At 39.8% G+C, this 12,283-nt stretch overlaps 1 protein-coding gene across 50 annotated transcripts in view; it reads left to right on the top strand.

Annotated features, from left to right (window-relative positions):
- Window positions 1–12,283, top strand: part of CEP112 (centrosomal protein 112) — a 599,014-nt gene that overhangs the window by 464,316 nt on the left and 122,415 nt on the right. For 45 of the 50 annotated variants that reach the window (XR_010138342.1, XM_024234943.3, XM_054537262.2 and 42 more), the window contains one exon: window positions 9,580–9,642. The exons of the other annotated variants lie outside the window; for them this stretch is intronic. Coding sequence is in view for 44 of the 45 variants with exons in the window: in XM_024234943.3 (XP_024090711.1) it covers window positions 9,580–9,642 (63 nt within the window). In the remaining variant the exon portion in view is untranslated. The remainder of the gene's footprint in view (window positions 1–9,579; window positions 9,643–12,283) is intronic. 50 annotated transcript variants of the gene reach the window in all.

Below are 12,283 nucleotides of genomic sequence, written 5' to 3'. Positions count from 1 at the left end.
TCTTAGTTAATGCAATACACAAGAAAAGGAAATAAGAGGTATACAGATTGGAAAGGAAGAAATAGAACTCTCTTTGTTTGCAGACGATATGATTGTCTATGTAGAGAATCCAAAAGAATTGACAAACTCTTGGAACTGATAAGTGATTATAGCAAGTTTACAGGATGCAAAGTTAATATATAAAAATCAACTACTTTCATTTAAACCAGCAATGAATAAGTGGAATTTTAAACTAAAAACACAATAGTATTTACATTAGTACCCCCAAAATTAAATACTTAGGTATACGTCTATAATAACTGTCCCTGACTTACAAAGGTTCAACTTAATGATTTTTTGACTTTACAATGGGTTTATCGAGGTATTAAATGCATCTTCTACTTAAGATATTTTGTACTTACGACGGATTTATCGGGGTGAAATGCCATTGCAAATCAAGAACCATCTGTATGTATGAGATTTATATGATGAAATCTACAGAATTCTGATGAAAGAATCAGAGAAGAATTAAATAAATCAAAGAACAACTAAATGAGCGCTTACCTCATTTGTTTCCCTTCTCTTTGGGTCACAATCCTCTGCTTCCTGTTGCCTGATATCCTAAAACAGTTTCTCCTTTGTTTTGTCCAGTTTTCTTGTTGTTTACTGTGGCAGATAAAATGTAGTCTCAGTTACTTCATCACAGCCAGGGCAGCAGTCATGAATTTTATTGTTTTACAAATTTGCACATTTATTTTGAAGTAAAATACAGATATTTTCAAGTTTGAATGTTTTGTAAATATTTTAAATTAAATATAGATATTTGTTATAAATTTTCTAAATATTTTTGCTGGTAGGATGGTGCCGTTTTACCAGGCTGGCCATAACTGGATTCATAGTGTTACATGAAAGGGGACTCCATCCAGACCCCAAGAGAGGGTTCTTGGATCTCACGCAAGAAAGAATTCAGGGTTGAGTCCGCAAAGTAAAAGCAAATTTATCAAGAAAATAGAAGAAGAAGAGAAGAATGGTTACTCCATAGACAGAGCAGCCCCTAGGGTTGCTGGTTGCCCACTTTTATGGTTATTTCTTGATTATATGCTAAACAAGGGGTGGATTATTCATACCTCCCCTTTTAGACCATATAGGGTAACTTCCTGGCATTGCCTTGGCATTTGTAAACTGTCAGGGTGCCGGTGGGAGTGCAGCAGTGAGGATGACCAGAGGTCACTCTCGTCACCATCTTGGTTTTGGTGGGTTTTGGCTGGCTTCTTTACTGCAGCCTGTTTTATCAGCAAGGTCTTTATGACCTGTATCTTGTGCCTACCTCCTCTCTCATTCTGTGACTTAGACTGCCTTAACCTCCTGGGAATGTAGCTCAGTAGGTCTCCGCCTCATTTTACCCAGCCCCTATTCAAGATGGAGTTGCTCTTGTTCATACGCCTCTGACAATAGTGTTCCAAGAAGGTTCAAATAGATGCCTACAAAGCTTTTGAATAGAAAGTACTGCATAATTATCTGAGCTTTATGCCATGTTTCAAGAATCTGGGAAGCATTCTTGCTTTCTTTCATCCTAAAACAACTATTTTATTCAGAAACTTACGCTATTATATTTTAAAGATATTTGAAGATTTTAAAGACATAGCTATTATATTTTAAAGATATCATAGTAAGATCTGGGCTTGCCTTAAATATAAATATTTTAGACAAGTCTCCTAATTTTCTTCTCTCCAAATCACTTTCCTGGAAATCATGAATGCCTGAACCTTCACCATTAATGGTAGGAAATGGAAAATAAAGGAATGAAGGACTTTTTAAAAATTGAGGCATAATGCAAAGAAAAGGGTAGCACATTAAGATAATTACAACCATGGACACTTTTGTAAATTGGTCATATTTTTCCCCCTTTCTAATTGAGTTTTAAACCCAAGCTTTTGTTAGGAATTAAAAGTGAACCAATACATTGGGCTCTTTAATAAGGAGAATGATCTGAGGAAGCAGCCCTAGAAAAACAGATGAGAACTGAATACTGTCTGGAGGAGGACGGGCACAACCAATCAGAAATGGCAACAGTCAGAAAGAACCAAAGATGAAAACACAACAACTACTACTACTACTACTATTTCTACTACTACTTTGCAGAAGTAGCAGAAGAAAGGAAATAATAAAAATAGAGCAGAGCCAAGGGCGGTGTCATGTACCTGTAATCCCAGCTACTTGGGATGCTGAGGGATCCTTTGAGCCTAGGAGTTTGAGTCCAGCCTGAGCAACATAGTGAGACCCTGTCTCACTATGTCGTTCCCAAATTGTGGTTCCCTCCTCTTCTGTTATATATTTGTTCAAGTTATGCTGCTAGTAGTTGTTTAAAAATTGTGTTTCTATATACAAATGATAGCTATAAAAATAAGACTTGGTTTAAAATAACTAAGCCTTCCTTTAAGCAGGGAAATGAAATGTACACTCAGTACCATCTTGATACTAAAGCTATTCAAAAAATGCTTTAGGGACAGTTTGCCTGATAAGTTAGCCATGAATTTTCAACCATGATAAACCAGAGCTTTTTAGATTTATATAAGAGGGGTTCAGGAATTCAGGCAGCTATGATTTACGCTGAAGAAAATATTAATAGTAAAAACCACAAAAGTTGATCAGTTAATTTTATTCCTTTGGTTACTCTTATTCTCCAAAGTATTGATTCTACTCTGTTTAGCTGTTAGCAAATTCCAGAAGTGTTTCTGTGTTACAGACTGGCCTCATTTTAAATTCAGCATTGGCAATTTGAAGTGGGTCCTGATGCTTCCTGGAATCCTGGGACTCATACTGGATTTCTCTGTCTTTTCCCTTTCCTGCTTTTTTTAGATGACTGTTTTATGCCTTCCTTCACTTCTGAAATTTCCCAAAGATGTTTTCTACCATCCTCATGCTCAGCTGATGAATCTTTCTTCCTACTTTGTAGAGACAATGAGAGCAATCAGAAGCTCCCATCGCTGTTCCTGGGGGATCATTTGCCTACACTTCCAGCAAAAGCCATCTCCTCCCCTCGTGCTCGAGGTCCCACCCTGTAGTAGTTGGCTTGGGCTGCCATAACATAACACCACAGAGTGGTTGGCTTAAACCATGGAAATTCATTCTCTCACAGCTCTGGAAGCTAGAAGCCCAAGATCAAGGTGGTATCAGGATTGCTTTCCTGAGGCCTCTCGCTGCATTCTTGCTGTTTCCTTTCCTGTGTGTGTGTACAGAGAGACAGGCAGAGAGAGATGGGTGTCTCTTCCTCTTCTTATAATGACACCTATCCTCTTGGAGTAGGGCCCCACCCTTATGACCTCATTTTGCCTTATTTACCTCACCAAAGGCCCTCTCTCCAAATACAGTCATATTGGGGTTTAGGGTTGCAACATAACATAGGAATTTGGGAAGGACACAGTTCACTCCATGACATATCCCTCCCCTTAACTCAAGGACATGTCTCTAGGAAAGCTCTGGCATCATCTGGTTTTTTTCCTCCCTCTCTACTGCTAGATCTTTCCTATCGGCCTACAAACATGCCATTAATTTCCTCAACTTACCAAAAAACAAAACAATTCACCTCTCTATTCACCCACTTCTCGGGCAGCTTCCATCTCATTTCTCACCTTCCTTTTATAATAAAATTCTGAACAAATTCCAGTGCCTCTCCTCTCTGAATTTCCTTTAATCTGGATTTCATGTCTCCCACTACAATAAAATTTCTTTTATCCTTATCACCAGTGACCTCCATGTTGCCAAACTACTGTGAACAATTCTCAGGCCTCACTTTCTATGGCTTCTCTGTAGCATTTGACACAGCCGAGTAGTCCTTGAAACACTTTTCTTCAGTTGGCTCAGGATTCCTTATTATCCTGATTTCTTTTGTTCTTTTTTTTTTTTTTTTTTTTTTGAGATGGAGTCTTGCTGCGTCACACAGGCTGGAGTGCAATGGCATGATCTCAGCTCGCTGCAACCTCCACTTCCCAGGTTCCAGTGATTCTTCTGCCTCAGCCTCCCAAGTCGCTGGGATTACAGGCTCCCGCCACCATGCCCAGCTGATTTTTTTGTATTTTTAGTAGAGATGGGGTTTCACCATGTTGGTCAGGCTGGTCTCAAACTCCTGACCTCAGGTGATCCACCTGCCTCGGCCTCCCAAAGTGCTGGAATTACAGGCGTGAGCCACCAGCCTATCCTGATTTCTTGACTCTCTGGCTATTACTTCTGTCTCTTTCCTCCTCATGTCCCAGCCTCCTAACATTTGCAGGCCCAGAGCTGAATATACTTAGACCTCTTCTTTCTTGTGTATACTTGGGATCTCATCCAGTATATACACTAGATATCTTGGGATCTCATCCAGTAGCATGGTTTCACACACCCTGTATAAACTGATGACTTCTGAATTCATAGTTTTAACCTAGACCTTAAACCATAAACTCAAGACTTGAATACCCAGATACTTCAATACTACACATTTAATAGGCATCTCCAAGTTTAATAAGTACAAACTGATCTGTTGATCTTCTCTGCAAAAACCTATTTCACCTATAGCTTTTCCCATGTTAGGTAATGACAACCTCATTTGTCTAGTTGCTTAGGACAAAAATCTTGAAGTCATCCTTGACTCATCTCTTTCCATTATACAGTATGTCCAGTTGGTTCTACTTTCTAATTTTTCTCTGATCTGACCCCTTCTCACCACCTCCTCTATTGCCATCCTAGATTATTTGCAGTACCCTCCTAACTGTCTTACTTGCTTCATTCTTGCCCCAAACAAAAGCTGGAGTGGCCTTATTAATACCTATGTCAAATCATATATTTCTCCTATACTGAAACCCTGAACTGGTTTGGGTGTGTGTCCCTGCCCAAATCTCAAGTCAAATTGTAACCCCCCAGTGTTGGACATGGGGCCTGGTGGGAGGTGGCTGGATCATGGGGGCAGATTTCCCCCCTGGTGCTGTTCTTATGACAGTGAGTGAGTTGTCATGCGATCTGGCTGTTTGAAAGTGTGTATTACCTCCCCACCTCTCTTTCTCCTGCCCTGGGCATGTGAAGATATGCCTGTTTCCCCTTCAACTTCCACTGCGATTGCAGGTTACCTGGGGCCACCCCAGCCATGCTTCCTGTACAGCCTGCAGAACCATGAGCAAATTAAGCCTCTTTTGTTTATAAATTACCCAGACTCGGGTATTTCTCTTTTTATTATTTTTATTTTTATTTTTTTTTCTTTTTCAACTTTTATTTTAAGTTCTGGGGTACATGTATGGGACGTGCAGTTTTGTTACATAGTAAACATGTGCCATGGTGGTTTGCTGCACAGACCAACCCATACCTAGGTATTAAGCCCAGCATGCATTAGCTATTCTTCCTGATGCTCTCCCTCCCCGCAACCCTCGACAGGCTCCAGTGGGTCCCGCCCCCATGTGTCCATGTGTTCTCACCATTCAGCTCCCACTTACAAGTAAGAACATGTGGTGTTTGGTTTGTAGCAGTGCAGGAATGGACTAACACAAACCCCTTCAGTGACTCACTGTTTCACTGATCTTAAAAGCCAAATTCCTTACAATCACATTCAACACCGTGCAGGACCTGGTTCTCTCACAGCCCTGTGTTGTCTGAGGGAGCCACTGCTCCACTGGTTGCACTGATCCAACCACACTGGCCTCTACACTGTATTTATTTTATTTTATTTTTTATTTATTTATTTTTGTGTGTGTGTGACAGAAGCTTGTGTTGTCCAGGCTGCAATGCAGTGGCACGATCTCAGCTCACTGCAACCTCCGCCTCCCGGTTCAAATGATTCTCTTGCTTCACCCTCCCAAGTAGCTGGGATTACAGGCATGCACCACCACACCTGGCTAATTTTTGTATTTTTTGTAGGGACAAGGTTTCACCATTTTGGCCAGGCTGGTCTCAAACTCCTGGCCTAAAGTGATCTGCCAGCCTCAGCCTCCCAAAGTGCTGGATTACAGGTGTGAGCCACTGCTCTTGGCCTCCATACTGTGTCTTGAACATGCTGTGCATGCCTCTGCCTCAGGGCCTTTGCACAGGTTCTTCCTTCTGCCTGGAATGCTGTTTCCCTAGAGGTTACCCTCATCTCCTACAGGTTTTTCTTCATACATCACCCTCTCAGGGAGGCCATCTGTTACTTCAGTATTTTCAAAATTATAGAGTACCCCCTAACTTTTATCACTTCCTCTCTCTTTCTTGATTGATACTTCTCCACAGGCCTTGCACCATGTAACTTTTCAAAGTTACTTTGTTTACTCTCTAGATGTTTCATAAAAATGGAGAGGGATTCTTGGCTGTTTTGTTCATTGCTGTTGTCCAGCTGCCTAGAGTGGATGAATGAATTGGATATTTAGTTATAAAGGAGCTTCACTGGGTTTGTGAGATTTGGGGGCTGGCCATAAACTCGTGAAGAGTAGCTCGCACCAAGACACAGGCTTTCCTGCACTAACTATTATCCGTGACTCTAGCATTTTTAGGGAAAAGTAACCTCATCTTTATGACACTAGAATTAATTTTTAGATTTGCTAGTGGGTGAATATTTTTAAAGCACTTAGAACAGTGCCTGGGACATGGTATGAGTTCTATAAACTGTTTATTTTAAAAGCAACAAATACTTTATTAAGCATTTTGTGACAAAAAAAAAATAGTGACAGAATGTGAGCCAAGACAAATAAACCTCAAGAGGTTCAGAGTAGCCCTAATTCTGGTGGAGAGTGGCTTTAATCATAATAGAGCTGGAGTCAAGTCTGATGACTTGCTAGAAAAACAGCAATAGTCACATGCCCTCTCTATTCTGGAAGAAACAAAACTACCCTGTGTACTCGATGGGATTATAGATACAAAGAGATTTATGGAATGAACTCTAAAGAATTGGTTTTGAACTTAAGTCCATAAAAAAATGATTATGAAAAGAGAACTTCAAAGGTATGGACTGAGGCGATAGAAGAGGAAAAGGGCTTGTACGGCATCCAGTCATTCATTAGATGGACAATTATGCCCCAAACACTATGTTAGGGGCTAGGAGCTGCCTTCTAGGATCTCATTATCTAGTGGGAAAAAGACAGGTTAACCAACAATGACCACTTCAGCCTTAGTACTGCCATAGAGGTGAGCCTGGAGTGGGCTGTGAGCACGGGATTGCTTCCTCACCCTATTTGTGATATGAAAATAAACAAATCATTTGCTTCCAACTAAAGGTAGTGGACAGAACTCACCTGTTTTTATCTCCACTCCCTGAGGAAGTCCCATCAAAATGAAAGTAAGGAAATTGAAAAAGGCATGAACCAGTGGTTTTTAACCTTGGCTGAACTTTTGAAATAGCAGCAGAGATTTTTAAAAATCCTAGTGTCCAGCCTGTAGCCCAGATAAATTGAATCAGAACCTCTGCAGATGAGACTCACGCATCAAGATTTTTATACTATAATTTTTTTCAAAGCAAATAAGAGACAACCATACACATAAGAAATCAATAGCATTGAGAACTCGAAAAAGGCTGGGCCTGAAATTAACTTAGCAGAACTAAGAATCTAAAAACTGAACAATTTCTGGGGAAAGGGAGACCTGAAGCATACCAATTAGAAGCAGCAAGATCTTTCCCATGGTAGAACTTCGGGAAGGTTCAGGCATTGGAGAGACTGGGTATGGGGTGAAGTGAAGAACTGGAAGATGAGTTGAAAGTCTGCATTTGGAACAGATGGCCCAGATTTTATCCCAAGACTGCCCCCATCCCTGTCCCTGGTTTGTTCTCTGGAGAGGTAGGATGAGAAAGGGCCTCATTCTACCTCTTGAATGAGGAGAAATGTGAGGCTAGCCTTGCACGAGAGTCACTCTCCTGAACACCTGGATGCCTTTCTGAAAATACTGGCCATCAGATTTGTGCTGCCTGGCAGGAAACTGGAGGATACAGCTCTGGGCAAACTGATCCAAGAGGGAAATCCGGTCAGATGCTGGCATGGGAGAGTGCAGGCCCCTTTGTAACACACCCTGTGGTGATGCCCACCCATCCACAAACCCATACACACAGGCAAGATTCTTCTATCCAGCTTTGGAGACCTCACTTTGAATAAGAGAGGACATCAAAGATCACCAGATATTTGAGGGAAGTATCTAAAGTGAAAGACAAAGACCAAAACAGACAGGTGAAAGTAAATAAACAAAGGGAACTCAGAAACACAAACACACACACACTCCACTGAGCAGAAAAAAAATTAAAATATATGTGTAGATAGATAGATAGTTATAGACATATAGACAGATAGATGATGGATGGATGGATGGATGGATGAAAGGAAAAGTAGATAGATGATAGATAGATAGATAGATAGATAGATAGATAGATAGATAGACAGAAGGACTGTATTGCAAGGCATGACGCAGTGCTCTCACTGGTGGAGCACCTGTGCTCTGCAGCCAAAGTGTGAATTTGTGTCCTGGCTTCATCACTTCTTAGCTGTGTGATGCTGGACAAGTTACTTACCCTCTCTGTGCCTTAGTTTTCTCATCTGTAAAAAGAGGGATGATAATGATAATGCTGTTCAAAGAACAAAAAGGAACTGTTGGAAATTATGAATATGATGGCAGAATATAAAGTTTTAGGTAAAAGTTGAGGAAATTCTAAGAATAATCAAAACAACAAAGAAATGGAACATAGAAACAAGAAAAAGAGATACTAAATCTAAGAGGTACAAAATCAGAGTTGCAGGGAGAGACATACTCAGGAAGAGAAACAGACATACAGACAGAGAGATGAGAGAAATCATGAGAGTGATGACCAACCTTTCCCAGTAGTAAAGGACACAAGTTCAGAGTGAAAGAGCCTCTTTAGTGCCCGCATGATTGATGGGGAAAAGACCCAGTCTAGGGCACGTCACTGTGAAGTTTTTAAACCTTGACGATGAAATAAAGATCCCAAAAGTTTCCAGAGAGCAGAAAACAGATCACATAAAAAGAATTGGAACTTGAGTGGCAGAGGGGATAACCAAGTTCTAAGCAATGTGGACTGATTCTGGAAAGGCCACCCTATTTCCAGGACATAAAACTTAAAACTTGTTTGATTTAGATACATTTGTCACTGTAAAAATTAGCTCTTATGTATTTGGCAGAGTAGGGGCTCACCTCTGCTCAGTGATTCTCAAAATCCCATATCTCCTTTGTCCAGAAGCATCTATTTCTTTCATTTTTTTAATTAAAGTGAAAAAGTATTAAATTTACCTTCCTTTCCTCTTCCTCCACTTCCCTCTCCCTTTTCCTTGCCCCTCTTGTTTCTTCTCTCTTTCCCTTACTTTACCTTCTGAGCCTTCATACTTTTGCTGTGTCTATTTCTGTCTCTCTTTCTCTTTTTATCCACAGAAGTCTTATGTTTGTCTAATAATTGGCAGAAGAGATCTTTTTTTTTTTTTTTTTTTTTTTTTGCTTTTTAAGTGATGAATAGTTGGCGTAACATCAAAGACAAGCCCTGTGGTTTTCTGGCTGCCCCAGAAGGGCGGTGCAGCTGGCAAGCATCCCAGCTGCCTGGTGATAGGCATGTGGAAGAGATACCAAGCTCACAGGTCACTGTGTATGTGTTCATGTACGTGTGTTTTTCAGGCCAACAGCAGGCTGAAGCAGATTGAGAAGGAATACACTCAGAAGCTTGCCAAATCTTCACAGGTAAGCAACATTAAAAGACACAAAACAGGGTAAAACCAAAACAAAAATGAAACCTCTACATAAAAGCCTTGGCACTTTCAAGTTAAGCTTCATTCTTTTCAGTTTTTTTTTTTGTGGAATGGTATCATATTTTTATGGGTATACAAATAAACAATATGGTTTTAATGTTTCAGTCATTAAAAATCAAGAAAAATTAGGCATATTTAACCATTTGAAACAACACACACGCACACACACGCACACACTCTCAGATGTTGTAAAACCAGCCTGTACACTTGAACAAGCCCAGGCTGAAACATACTTCACAAGGACAGGAGATATACACCTACATTTGTGATGTAAGCAGTTTGGTACTATCTGTGCTTTTTCTGTAATACTTCATTTTGCTCTACCAAAGGCTTCTTCAAACAAAATTCAAAATGACAAATAATTCTAGGTTAAGTCTGCAGCTCAACTGTTGACTCTTTTTGGGAAAAAGAGAATTCTAAAGTCCCTACATCCATAACTTGCTATTTGTACTTACTGTTGTAGTTTTAGTATAAGAACGGCCAATAATTGAATGCCTCTCTCTACTTGAAATATGATGCTCAGAGTACTTTTTCAGCATAAGTTGTTACAGTGATATCCAGTAGTATCATTTAAGGAACTCCAAGTATTCCTTACTTGTATAAGTGATTCTAGAACAAATAAATACTACTTATCTTTACTTTGCAGGTAGGTAAGTTAAGCCATTTGGTTTTGTGAGCATATCTAACGATTATTAAAATCAGCTTGTCTTCATATTTTTATATATATATATACAGTGGTATTTGGTAGTAAACTAGAATTTACCATACTAGCACATAATGCCACATAATAGTAGTAACAACAACAAAAAAAGATAATAATATCTAATGTTCATGGGGCACTAACCATGTTGACTCATTCAGTCTTTCACAATAACTCTGGAATTAGGAACTATTATTGGTGCCATTTTTCCATTTGTGAAAACTGAGATTCAGAGAGATAAGATCACACAAGTTGGCAAGTGACTCAGCCAGGACCGAGTCTGGATCTGACTTCAAAGTGGAAGTTCTTAACCTTAGCACTACCAGCCTGGCCCAATCCCTTCCTTTTTTAATTTTTTTTTTTTTTTTTTTGAGGCGGAGTCTCACTCTGTTGCCCAGGCTGGAGTGCAGTGGTGCAATCTCAGCTCACTGCAAGCTCCGTCTCCCGAGTTCACACCATTCTCCTGCCTCAGCCTCCCGAGTAGCTGGGACTACAGGCACCCGCCACCAGGCCCAGCTAATTTTTTGTATTTTTAGTAGAGACAGGGTTTCACCATATTGGTCAGGCTGGTCTCGAACTCCTGACCTCAGGTGATCCTCCCTCCTCAGCCTCCCGAAATGCTGGGATTACAGGCATGAGCCACCACGCCTGGCCTAAAATTTCAGTTCTACTAATTCACATCCCATTAGAAAAGCAAAAAGTCTTTGTCCAAATGAAGAGTCATATGTGTTTATAAAAGAAATGATGATTATGTCTTGATTGCCATTATTCCAGCCCTTCCTTGAGGAAGGAACATGGAGAAATATCCCTTTAATCCACTGAAAAAGATTCTTGCAATCAAAAGAAATCTATTTAGGCCAAAAGCTAAAGTTTAAATTAAAACATTAAAAATCCCCAGTTGGCATATCCTAACATCCTGCTTATTTCGCTTTATGTTAAATGGGGGAAGCAGACCGAGAGTGAGATATAAGATAGCTAATAAAAATACCTAAATAATGAGAGTGTAAACAGGAGTATTTATCTAAAGGAATGTATGAAGAAGCCTGATTAGTTGATGTTAAAACAAATTAAATGTAAGTTAATGCAGAAGAAAGCCTGAGCTCTGGAGTCCAGCACCCCTGGATTTGAATACCAGCCCTTCCACTTCCGTGATGTTGAGCCAGTTACCTGCCCTCTTTGGAATTCAATTTCCTCATTTGTCAAATGGAGGAGCAGTACTAACCTCATAGGATGGTTTTAGCTATTAAGTAAAACAATGCCAAAAATGTGTTCAGTATAGTACCTAGTACACACTAAAGCACTTAACGAATGTGAATTATTATAGTATCAGCACTAAAATTGCCATAGAGAAAGAGGAAAGGAGGGGGGGAGAATGAAAAAAGGTTTGGAAGGTGGAACAAATTATTGCTTCAGACACCATGTTTTTGGGTGTTCACAAGTTGGTAAAATCTCCCTGAAAAGCTTAGAGAGGCACAGGGTTGCTAACTGTTTTCCCAAGAAAAGACTTGAAGGTGGAGAAGGAAAAAGCAACTAGTAACAACTATCATATACTATTACCATCATTTCATTAATCAAGGGACAGCGCAACACCAAAAAAATCTTAGAAAGGGTGTAATGTAATAAAAGATAATCCATCCTTCTCATAAAAGTTAGGATGATAACCTTACATTGATAATATTTTGTTTGCCAACTTCTAAATATTTATATCTGTGAACTGGCATTTGAGAAGCATTAGTCTACAATGCCAGTCAGTTCAGAGAAGCATGTCAGATTATTTAAAAATGAGCATTATAAAACAAGACTGTGGATTGGATCTCTCCATATTTAAGTGGTAGTTTGTTGGAATCTCTAACTCACATCTCATTAGGCTGAT

This window comes from Pongo abelii, chromosome 19 (assembly GCF_028885655.2).
Source record: "Pongo abelii isolate AG06213 chromosome 19, NHGRI_mPonAbe1-v2.0_pri, whole genome shotgun sequence".
NCBI classification, from domain to species: Eukaryota; Metazoa; Chordata; class Mammalia; order Primates; family Hominidae; genus Pongo; species Pongo abelii.
This window is presented reverse-complemented; position numbering and strand designations above follow the sequence as displayed.